General features: G+C 41.6%; 1 protein-coding gene across 1 annotated transcript in view; it reads left to right on the top strand.

Moving 5' to 3' along the window:
* col7a1 (collagen type VII alpha 1 chain) overlaps positions 1–12,338 on the top strand; it is a 168,985-nt gene that overhangs the window by 20,576 nt on the left and 136,071 nt on the right. Inside the window, exons 2-9 of the mRNA XM_062969358.1 lie at positions 811–904; positions 2,282–2,462; positions 2,987–3,146; positions 5,010–5,103; positions 6,799–6,957; positions 7,359–7,522; positions 9,167–9,296; positions 10,418–10,537. Of these exons, the coding sequence (XP_062825428.1) occupies positions 820–904; positions 2,282–2,462; positions 2,987–3,146; positions 5,010–5,103; positions 6,799–6,957; positions 7,359–7,522; positions 9,167–9,296; positions 10,418–10,537 (1,093 nt within the window). The 5' untranslated portion in view covers positions 811–819. The remainder of the gene's footprint in view (positions 1–810; positions 905–2,281; positions 2,463–2,986; positions 3,147–5,009; positions 5,104–6,798; positions 6,958–7,358; positions 7,523–9,166; positions 9,297–10,417; positions 10,538–12,338) is intronic.

Genomic DNA, 12,338 nt, shown 5'->3' with positions numbered 1-12,338 from the left:
TCCTTTCTGACTGAATTGAAAATAAATCTCTCTGGCTTGTCTTCACCTGGTGCATGTGTTCTCTGATCTGAAATTTTGGGCTTACTGCAAACGCTCACCTTGCACAGACCTTCCTTATCCGCAGTCCTAGCTTACATTTGACCTCAACCGGACTGGCAGTGGAGTCTGCATTGACATGGATAGTGGGACAGCTTTTTCCCCCATGTCTGAGTTCAACCAACCAGCTAAACTGGAGCATATGAATTTCTTCTCTGGGAAAGAAAAGCAGCTTCAGAGCCCTCACTGCTGACTCTTCCCTTCTGGGCCGCTGCCTAATGTTGCCTAAAAGTAGGGATGGCATTGCTAAGGATCCTTGTTTGGATGTATGTTCCATTGAACTCAGTGATAAATGTGGGGAGGATCAACTTTTGAAGTAGTTCAGTAGATGTTTTCATTCCAACTGATGGTGTCTATGCTTAGAAATGCCTATAAAATGGGATTTAGAACTGAAATGGACAGGGCTGAGTTAGACATATCTGAATTTTGTGTAGCTGGAAACTTTATCCATTTCTTTTCTAGTTTTGATGTTATAATTGCTTTGTATTTTCTCCCTTGATATTATTTAAAATGTGTGTATTTGACAACAGAACTCAATGTTGTTGAGCATTATAGTGCTACCACGCACCTGAAGGTGTCTGCTTATTTACTCTCCAATGCAATCATGGGTTGAAAGTGATTCTTTTGGAGCAACTTGACAGTGATCTTCTTCTGAGATTCATGTCTCTTTTTGCCTCAGCTGAACCAGCCATTTTCTCTTGTTTTCTCTTGCAGACACGCACAATGAGAGGGGACGTGCTGTTCCTCACTGCACTCCATGCCACGCTTCTTGCTTCAGCACAAGTTGCAGCTCAGAAAAGGGGGAGATGTAGGTGGATCCTTATTGACATAATGTTATGGGATTGTCTGTCATTCACAACAAATGCTTGCAGGCTTAAGATCATGAAACACATTTGGTTGAACGGATCTGAGATGCTCTCAGAGAGAAAACTTTGCTTGGCAATATGGAGAGCCATCTACATTCTTGGGAATATAGGAAGCTTCCTGGAGCATACCAGTCTCATAACACTGGTGCATGCATAACTGGAAAAGTTATTTGCAGAGGACTAGAGTTCTCAGAATTCCCCAGTTAGCATAACCATAATCATAGTGACTGGGGATTCTGGGAGTTGCAGTCCTAAAAGTTATCTTTCCCAGCTCTGCCCATGCAGTTCAGTGTTTTCAGCACTGGCCTAAAGTGGTTCTTCTAGGTTTCTAAGAAGAGGCTTTCTGAACCTCATCTGGACAGTCCAACTACTGTTCCTCCAACTATCTGAATGTAAAACCCATAGGTGCCTGGTCTGACATTGAATGAAAATTTGAACTGGTTCATGATACTAATGATCTAAAACCTGGAATCATGTGGAAGCCATCAGACCTCATTGCTTTTTGCATTGTGGTTCTAGTTAAAACAAGGTATGTGTCTCTTGTTTTACCAAGATGGTGTCTTCTTTAAAATCATGGTACTACTGAAATTTGATGGTGCAGCATTTAATTTTTAATGGTAGCAAATGACTCCCACTGATATATTAGATATCAAGATTTTTGAACTTTTGGGGAAGCCTGCACTTCTCTATAGGACTAGAAAAAATCAAATCTTTAATTTCTATGTGTAAATGAAGTCTCCCTCTCACAGAAGAATAGAATTTCCCTGTCCATTATTTTGACTGTAATAAAGTATTTTAAGGAAAGGGAGATCTCTCTTACTGTAGCATGCCTTCTAAATTTTCCTGTTAGGTTTGATCTCAATAGTTCTTCACAGTCCAATTTTTTTCTTCTTCAGGGTCGCCTATTAATTCAGGGCTGCTATCTCTTCTAAAGAGTGGAGACTGGACGTCAAACTATAGATCTGATGTGTGATAATTTGGAAGAGGCCTAGGTAGCCTGTTGGAACGGAAATGTTTCTACTCACCTCAGTTAGACTAGGAGCTGCAAGCTAGCTCTTTCTGATTATTTAACTCCAAAGGAATGTTATGTGACTAAGGCATTGAAGACATCTTACTTTAAAGGACATCTCAATGATATATGTACACATCCCTGTCTTCTTTGTGTGTAGCTGAAAACAGAATCAAAGAATGTCACACTAGTCTGAGATTATACACAACCTTTGCTATAAAATAACCAATATGAGACAGGATATGAGCCACAACCTGCTCCTGGTACATTATATAAGTTATGGTGATGATTCCTGGCTATTTCTTTGCAGCAATATGCACCAATGTTTACTTGGCTGACATCGTATTCCTGGTGGATGGATCCTCTAGCATTGGAAGAGCAAACTTCCGCATGGTCCGGTCCTTCATGGAAGGGCTAGTTGTTCCTTTTGTCAATGTGGTGGGTGAGAATAGGGTGCGTTTTGGAGCCGTGCAGTACAGTGATGATCCCAGGTAAGTCCCATTTTCTTTTGCCTACAATGGTAATCATATTAGAAAAATCTGGAGGCCACGCAGAGAAAACTCCTGCCTGAAATCCTGGAGAGGAACAGTCAATGTCAACAATTCTGAGCTAGACGGAGTTGATATGTAGTAGATTCCTATGCTCTGATGTCATTATCCAGTATAGCTTTCAGCTGTAGTTATATGGGCTACTCTTGGGGTACAGTATTTGGGGCTACCCAAAATGTCCAGGTGAATGAAAACAATGTCTAGAATATAAAACCTTTTTATAGCTGGCAAGTGACTGGGCTTTGGGGCTGCTTGTTAAGTATCAAAAGCTGGTTCCCAAGGATGTGTGATGTGTTTATTTTCAGGCCCAAGCCCTTTGGGAACTCAACATTATTCTTTTCTAGTTATCCTACTAGAAATCCACCTATAAGATGATGTCATCCTATAAATACTACAGCGGAGATAGATTTTAAATATTAGATTTTCTGGTTCAGTTCCCCTTTCATCTCATTTTATTTTGATCTCAGGACGGAGTTCACGTTCTCCGACTTCCTCAATGGGACTGATGTGATGAGAGCTGTTCGAGAGATGGCTTACAAGGGTGGAAATACACGAACTGGTGCAGGCCTCCGTTTTGTGGCAGACAACTTCTTTGGATCCAACCAGCTGAGACCAGAGGTTCCAAAGGTACCATGAGAGAGTTGTCTTCAAGCACATCAGAGACAGATAGGTGTTATCTAGGTCAGTGTGGTCCAACCCACAGCCCGCGAGCCACACGTAGCCCACCAATTCATTTTTGTTGGCCCTTGCCCTTCTTACTGGAAAAATATTTAAATTTAACATTTATTAAAAATAGTTTACTCTTCTTACTGGTTTAATTTTTTAAGAAATGTTTTCTTTCTGGAAAGTCTCTGGCCCTCACATTCCTATTCCAAAGTTTGATTGGCCCTCGGGTAACTAAAGGTTGGACCACACTGATCTACGTCATAAGCTTACAGAATTTCTCAGCTCTACAAGTCTCTGTCAGACACCAGCAGTGCTGCAGGAGGCATTTACTTACTTACTTACTTTCTTTAATGAATGATATAGGAAATCTAGATGGCAAACGTAATGAAGACAAAGAATTCACTATCATTTCTGGGGAGGTTGAGAAAGAGAGAACTCTAAAATTGTCAAGATCTAAGTGCCCTCTGTGTAATATCCTGTTCAGACACTGTCATGCTCAGTCAGGCAACACTCAATAAATATGAGAAAGCTAAATATTACTCTTCTTAGATCAGGTATGGGCTGGATATAGCCCCCTGGGCTCCTCTCTCTCACCATCATATCCTTGCTTCCTTCTCTCCTTCCTTCCTCCTTCCATCCTTCCTTCCCTTCCTTACCTCCCTCTTTCTCCTTCCCTCCTTCGTTCGTCTTTCCTTCCTTCTTTCCTCCCTCCTTCCCTCTCTCCCTTTCTCCTTCTTTCCTTCCCTTTTGTCTTTCTTTCCTTCCTTCTTTCTCCCTTCCCTCCCTCCATTCTCTTCCACCCTTCCTTTCTTCCATCCCTCCCTCCCTTCTCTTTTTCCTTCCTTCTTTCCTCCTGGGGGATGTTTAGCTGGGAGAACAGAAGGTAGAGAGGGAACATGAGAACCATGTTCCAAGATTTAAAAGGGCATCCCATTGAGGAGGAAGGAGAGGGAAAACTGACTTTCTGCTGCTCTAGAGACCAGGGCACAAGGGAGCAATGGGTCCACATGGTAGGGAAAGACATTTGACTGAAAAGGTTAGGAAGAACCTCCTGAGAATAAGAGCAATCAGAAAGTGGCATAGGCTGCCTGTGAGTATGGTGGAGTGTCCTTCTCTGGAGGCTTTTCAACAGAGGCTGTGCTTCCCTGCATGGCAGGGGGTTGGACTGGATGACCCTTGGGGGTCTCTTCCAGCTCTAGGAGTCTAGGATTATATATCAGGAGTAGGCAATACAGGGTCTCATGGATACAAATTTTCTCTCCCATCCACCATCTCATCCTGACCAAGGCTAATACTTTTGGGATCCAAATGTTTCCCATCTTTCCCTCACTTTCTATCTCCAAAAAAGAAGAGGAAGGATAGGAAAGGGCAGGAAGGGGGCCCTCCCGCCCCACTCCAGCCCATCATGCAGCCCCCAAGTTGGAAAGTTTGCCCATGCCTGCTCTAGATGTTTTGGGAGGCATCCTTAGTCAGAATACCTCTCAAAGCATCCTCAGTCAGTGGCCAATTTTCTCCTGATAGTCAGTGTCTTAAATTGAGCAGGAATTATTCTCCAGAGAAAAAGCCATGGGGTTTTTGCACAAAACATCCTGTTTTCTCCATTCGTTGAATATGGGAGCAGAGAGAGTACTGTGGAGAAGAAAGAAAAGTACTTTAACTGCTTGCATGAGAGAACAAAACAATTAAGGATTTTCATCCCTAATTGTCAAACTGTCTTTTCAGACTAGCATACAAGCAACTTCTGCTGTTGTAAATTCAAAAAGAGGGACTAAGCTGGGTGTGCTTGTTGAGGTGCCTCTACATCTTACCTTTTTTACCCTTCAGATATGTATCCTCATAACAGATGGAAAGTCTCAGGATGAAGTTGACCAGGCAGCATCGAAGTTGAAGAATCAAGGGATTAAAGTCTTTGCTGTGGGTAAGTAACCTCTGCATTCAGTATTGGGCCCAGCTAGACTTGCCAGGTCAGGACTTTTCAGACCCTGAGATTTAAAGGTACAAACCTGAGATCCAGGAATTACAGCCAATTGTCTCACACCAGAAGCGACTTGCAGTTTCTCAAGTTGCTCCTGACATGAAAAAAAGGATTTGTACATTCTAGGCAGTCCTCTTACCCTGCCATTTCCTCTATCCCCGAGAATGGGAGAAAAGGGTGCAGGCCCTAATATCTGACAACCATAGACCCAGCCAAGAACAATATTCTCAAGGCCTTTCCCTTCTATGCATCTTTTACACAGGCATATCTTCCCACAATCCCTCCTTTCTACCACTTCTACCCTCATTCTGTTGTTGATGTTGTCCTGAGAGAAAACAGAGCTGAATGGGTGGAACAGATTCATGTCTGCACCGGTCCCTGCTTGCCACAATAGGGCTAGGTGGGGAATGGGAACATTGAAAGCTTGTGATGGGCCTCCTATGTTAGTTAATTCTGGAAATCTTCCTCTCTCATAAGTTTGTGCCTGAGGGCAAAGCAGTGGAAATGTACAGCTGAAAATGTGGGTCAGCTGTGGTGCAGCTCTAATGAAGATCTTTGTAGGAAAAGTCCATAGTAACTTCTCTAATGCATTGCATAAAGTGTTTTTGATGCATGCCAGATTGACTGATCCTTTTCCAAGACCACTCTCCCAGTTTTTGAAACTGTTACTTACAGATAACATTAATTTAAAAACCTTAGCAGCAACCAGATTTCTTCAGCTATACGCAAATGCTGTACGTAAAACATGAAAAGATGAATTGATTGTTGACATCTGGCACTGTAGGACAAACATGTGGGGCTATCTCTTCCTTAACAATGAAAGGCTTTCAGTGCTGGCTGGCTACAGCATCATGAAAGAAAAGAGAAGGAAAATACCTCATAAGAACACAAGGAGACCATACTGTATTAGATTTGTCAAATCCAGTATTTGGTCCACACAGTGACCAGTTGGTTGTGCATGAGAATCCCAGGAGACTGAAAAGAGAACAACTGTAGCTTCCTGCTAGTGTTTTCCTTACAATGACAGAATTATATTGTCTCTGAGACTATATCCATTGTGATTAAGAGCCTTTTATCATCTTACAGCAGTAATATCACCTAACATGAGTTTTGGTTTGGTGCCATGTTATATTTACACTAGCATTGTTGCACTGGCCTTATGGGACTTTCAGTCTGTTTGGATTCGTGATGCAGGTTGAGTATCCCTTATTTGAAATGCTTGGGGCCCACAGTGTTCTGTATTTTGGATTTTTGCAGATTTTGGAATATTGCATGTACATATTGTATATTTGATATTTGTAAAGATTTTTTTGCGTGAAACAAAGTGTCATTGTCTCAGCCACCCATGTGGACAATTTGGGAGTATTCTGCATTACAGAATCCTAAACAAGGGATGCTTAATCTATAATTACAATGGTGGTGCAGCTTTTTAATTGGCTTGCAGGCATCATGTACCAATATTGCTCACTGGGTGCACTTAAGTTGCGAGAAGGCTTATTTTAGCCAGTGAATGGCACCATTTTCTGCCCAGATTTGAGTGAAGAGGATCTAACACATGATTCTATTTTCTTCAGGAATGGCCTGTGTTGACAACAGTCCTCCCTTCTTTTCTTCCCTTCTCTTCTCTCCCCAATTTAGGCATCAAGAATGCAGACCGTAAGGAGATTGACAGAGTGGCCTCCACACCCACTGAAGATTATTCTTTCTATGTCAATGATTTTAAAATCTTGGCCACTCTGCTGCCATTGGTGTCCCGGAAGGTGTGTGCCAGCACAGGGGGCATACTACAGATTCCAGGTAAAGGCATTGGAGAGGGACAATTGACATCTGTTCCTAAACAGCTTAACTTTTTTTGTCTCTCCCTCTGGCAGTCGCAAGGGAAGGGTTCAACCCTGCCTGGCTCTGTTTCCATGGAAATCTCTCCATCCTAGAAGAAGAAACTCTTGATCTAATTAGTGTTGATATTCCGGGAAGATGACTGGTTTTGACCTAACCCCGTTGTTGGTTTAACCTTGCCCTGCGGGATGGGTGGTCAGCATTCAATCCCATTCCTTTTCAGGGGTTGTTGCTAGTGTCACCATTCTTCACGCCCTTTCAGCTTTCTGAAAATTGGAGGCTTTGTCCTCTCTCCATATCAAGCCTGTAGTGAGCTGTCAAGTAGGAGACTAATTTCCCCCGTTTGGGTTTTTCCTCTTAAGGCACACAGGCCTACGTTGGCCCTTCCAACCTGGTGTTTTTGGAGCAACGCCCCGACATGCTGAGAATCCGCTGGACTGCGGCCGGGGGCCCTGTCACGGGCTACAAGGTCCAGTACGTCCCTCTCACGGGCCTGGGGCAAGAAGTCACGGCCGAGAGACAGGAGGTGAGTCCTGCTCTTATTGCACAGTCCTATTAAGGTTTACTCAGAATAGGTTAGGCAAGGATGGAAAAGAGTTGACCCAAGTTACAATTCTTTATGAAAATATCACCTTTTCCATCTCCTTGTCCTTGATAAATTTGTTCATTTTGAGGTTTACGGTACATTTTGGAGAATTAAGATCTGCACAAGTCCAAATTATACTAACTAAAGATAAAATGAGAAGTAGGCTTCAGAAAAATAGAGCAAAAGTCGGTTTATTTTTGTTGCTTTAGATAACCCAGAGTTGCCAGCTTTCTGCATCTGCCTCATGTATATGAACACTAGCAAACCATCATACTCCTGAATAGGCTTGTGTGACCTCTCAGTTATCACACATTGGCTTCTCTTATGTCTCCTGACTTTGGAAATAAATTGGCAATGAAAACAAAACCAGGGCATGTTATGTATTCATGATCTTTTTGACATAGACTGTCAAGGGAGCTGTTGGGCTCTTCTTCATTGGAGGCATTTAAGCAGAGATTTGATTAAGATCTAACAATGATGCTGTTATTTGCTTTGAATAAGAATGCAGACTAGTTGTCCTCCAAGATACCTACCATGTTTTTTGATCCTATATCAAGACCCTTTGAAATAGCTGTTCTATCTTTCATATTGAAAACATCAGTTTGGTGCAAATTGGGGAGAGAAGGAAACAAGTTTGTTAGGTGAGATTTTTACTTTACTTAGTCTGAACTTTTAAAAGTTATTGTGAGAGGGGCTTGCTTTTATTCTTCAACTTGCACTCTACCTTTTGAATAAAAGACATTGTAGTATAGAGGTAAAAATATTCAATCTGGAAAATTCCTGTACATTTCCCCACATGACCATTATATTCACTGAGCTCCCAAAACTAATTTGTTCTTGTCAGCATGAGTGCTTATTATATAAATATAATGTAAATCATTACAGGGTTGTTGTTCGAAAACACATTAAATCATTACTTTTTAAAGCACTCAAGAACAACCTGAAAATTAGGTTTGCTGTTTCATGTAAACCTCCCAGGCCTGCAAACAGAGATAGTTTCAGTGCAAAACCTTACTAGGTTCTCAACCTGGGGTCCCCAGATGTTTTTGGCCTTCAACTCCCAGAAATCTTAACAGCTGGTAAACTGGCTGGGATTTCTGGGAGTTGTAGGCCAAAACACCTGGGGACCCACAGGTTGAAAACCACTGCTTGAAATGATCTCTTATCACTGATTGAAGGTAAACACATAAGAGTAATTAAATAGTGGCTGAATACTTACTTAGTACTTGTATTGGCTGTGACCAAAGAGTTTACAAAAAATGAGAAATGATTTCATTCTTCCAGCTGTTGCTTACTTCCTCTCAAGTTTTGTTGTTGTTGTGTGCGTTCATGTCACTTCTGACTTATGATGACCCCAAGGAACTCCTATCATAGAGTTTTCTGGGGCTGACTGTATTATGACTCACCCTAGGCAAGTGGGAAATCAAACCCTGGTCTACAGAGTTATAGTAGAAGGCTACACCATGCTCTCTCTCTCTCTCTCTCTCTCGTATATGCATGAAATGGATACATGTGCAGTTGGAGTAGGAGGTATTCATTGTAATATCTGAATGGAAAAATAAATCTCATTTTTCTCTTGAACAGATTAGTTTGGGACCCGATGAGACTAGTACTGTGCTCAGTGGTTTGAGGGCAGGGACAGATTACCAGGTCACTGTTATTGCCCAGTATACCAACATCATTGGAGAATCAGTTTCCGGGAAAGGACGCACCCGTGAGTAATAACAACTTTTTAACAGCACTATTTGAGACTTGTTTGAAACTACCTGATATGCCTGTATCTGGAGACACCACGCAAGAGCCTAATTTAGCCTGCCCTGTCAGAGTGCCCTCTTTTTGGTATAGACTACAAGTACAACCACGCACAGACAGCATGGGCAATAGACACGTTATTCAGGGATGATGCCTGGGATGATGAGGTTGTCTGAAGCATGCTATTGCTGCTGCCCTCCTAGATTTTGTAGCTAGGCTGTAGTGTGTCCACCGGAACTCCGAATTCCTGTTATAATTGATAGTATAGTAGCACGAATCTTTACAGTATCATGATTTTACCCAAGACTGGGAAACCTTTGTTTCTTCAGATGTTTTGGACTTCAGCTTCCGTAATTCCTTTCCATTGGCCAAGTATTTGGGAGGCCAAAAGTTGCATGTGCCACTTTATAGATTATATGAGCAGTGAAAATAATAATAATAATAATAATAATAATAATAATAATAATAATAATAATAATAATAATAATCTTTATTTGTATTCAGCCCTATCTCCCCAAAATGTAATCTGTTTTGGATTATTTGATTATTAACAATCCCAATGATATTTGCCAGTTGGTCACTATATAAATCCAATAAATAATTAACTTCCTTCAGTTTTTCATTACTGTTTTTTCCATTAGCATTTTATATGAGAAGGAGAAACATTTCCAGGGAGGGAAGGAGAAAGAGAAAAGGCAATAATCAAGAGTAGTAAAAACATGGGCTTGTACTGGTGTATGTTTGTGTGTGCCTAAATGGTTTGAAAGTGAGTCCCCTTGGTGCAGTTTGGGATTAAAGAATTCTAGTTGGGAAAAAGTGCCTACGTCTGCAACACAGAAGTGGAATCAAAAGGGTAGCACTCATGCAAAACATATAACATTATTTCTTTCCAGAGCAATGCATTCCCAGTAGCTCATTCCTGTTCTTACATCTTTAAGCCTTCTGTGAGTCTCCTACTGAAACTCTGAAGTCATCTGAAATAGTTTTATAAAACTCTGAGACAAGATCAGTAGTGACTGTGATAAGCAAAATGCATGGAAACCCTCCCATTATTTTTCTTTCTATTCCTACTTTCCCTTACAGAGGTACTATCTGGAGTGACAAATTTTCGGGTCTTAGAAGCAGGACCATCCTTCCTTCGACTCTCTTGGGCAGGTGATCTGGGCGCCATACAGGGCTACAGGCTCACATATGCAGCAAGAGGTTAGTGAAGAGATAGTAAAGGTGGAACGTTGAGTTCAGAAAATGCTGGGCATTGAAGAGGACCCAGGTTCCTACCCCACAGGTTTCTGAAATAACTGGATCCTGTTATCAAGCAAGCAAGCAAGCTTTCAAGAGTCCCATGCCATTTCCTGTACTGTGCCTGTTTTGAATTGGCACCTGGAGCTGCCCCTCCCCAGCCTGCAGTCATCCCAGTGCTCATAGCCCTGGCAGCTCTCCCAGAGCCTCACCCTCTGCCTGGCCGCACCTGCTGCCATAGCAAGAGAATGTGGGCCCCTGGGCACCAAAAAGGGTGCTAAGCTCAGCAGAACCAACCACCACTCTCTGATGCTTTCTTCTGTCTGACTTAAAATTGTAGCACTAGCCACAACATATCCTGTGACCACTGTCATATCCAGCATCCCATCTCATCCATTTTGTCTGTCTACCCATGTTAGCTATTTAAATTCTTAAAGTTAATTATTAAAGTAAATGAAATAGTCTCATTCTTAAAGTAAATGAAATAGTCTATGTTTCTACTTGCAGTGATTTAGCTTTCAAACGCAAAGGTCTTGGTCTCAGATATACCCAGTGCTGCATTTTTGGGAATGAGCAAAACTACATGAGCAAACGGGAGAAATGCAGTAGACTCCTCTACTTTCTTCTAAAAACACAAACATATACTGTCTTTTACACACACTCATAGGCAAAGAATTGTGAGAATTGTTCAAACCATTTTGGACGGCTCCCCATCACTTCCCCGAGTGACTTTTGATCTTTGAATACCAACCATTCTACTACAGAGCCAGGTTATCTCTAACTTGGGTATTCATATATGCATTGATTGACTTCTGACACAGGATGCAGATTCCCCTGGGAAATCATTGAAAAACCACATAGACTCTAACAGGTCCACTAAAAAAAATTGTGTTATATCATGATGTTTGGACATGCACTCTGTGAGGTGTCAAAGATTCTGAAATAAGGGACTGAGCTATTAAAATAAAGATTATCTGGTAGCAGAAGGCAAATTAATCCAACAGGAGAAGGTGTTGGATATTTATTTAAAGCTACATTGTTTTAATCCTGAAATCTGAAGTCTGCATTTTTATCCTGACTTCCTGCGCTTAGCTAACAGACTAGGCTTTTCAATTATTCTTTTTGAAATGTGCACTTGTACTTTTCTGGCAAACTTGCTTCATATTTACTTTTAGTTTGCACACTATGGAGTAGCCTTTCCCTACCTGGTTCCCTCCAGGTTATTTGACTGTATATTGATTTTTTTTGGGGGGGGGGGGGGTTGATAAGAATGAGGTTGATCAGAGTTGTCTTCAAATCCAACTTGAGAGCAAGAATTCCCTTCAGCTGAAATCACTTTTCTCCTGTACTGAATTCAAGATCTTGTGTGTTCCACTCAGAATATTACAGTTGCTTTGCTGTAAGGCAGAAAAGTTTACTTTTCTGGATTGCAGCTTTCAAAATTCTTCAGCCAGCATGAGCTTTGACTGAATAGCAGAATACTTCATCTGAAGGATTCTGGGATTTGCTATCCAAAGCAAAAACGGGGGGGGGGGGGGGGATCTTATTCCCCAGAAGCATTTCTCTTCCTGTTTTAGAGGTTCTGATTCTTAGGCTTTCCCCTGTTTTTGACCACGCTTGATTCATTAGTTGCAAAACTGAAAACTTCAGACATTTATATCATGTCTCAAAATAAGAGACATCTTTTATAACCATCAGTTTTAGTCATTTAGCAGGGGTGGTGGAGGCTTATATACCCATCACAGTTCTGTTACATCATGTGTCT

The sequence above is a fragment of the Anolis carolinensis genome, chromosome 2 (genome assembly GCF_035594765.1).
Source record: "Anolis carolinensis isolate JA03-04 chromosome 2, rAnoCar3.1.pri, whole genome shotgun sequence".
In the NCBI taxonomy this organism is placed as follows: Eukaryota; Metazoa; Chordata; class Lepidosauria; order Squamata; family Dactyloidae; genus Anolis; species Anolis carolinensis.
The sequence above is the reverse complement of the archived record's forward strand: the minus strand, read 5'-3'. Positions and strand labels throughout refer to the sequence as shown.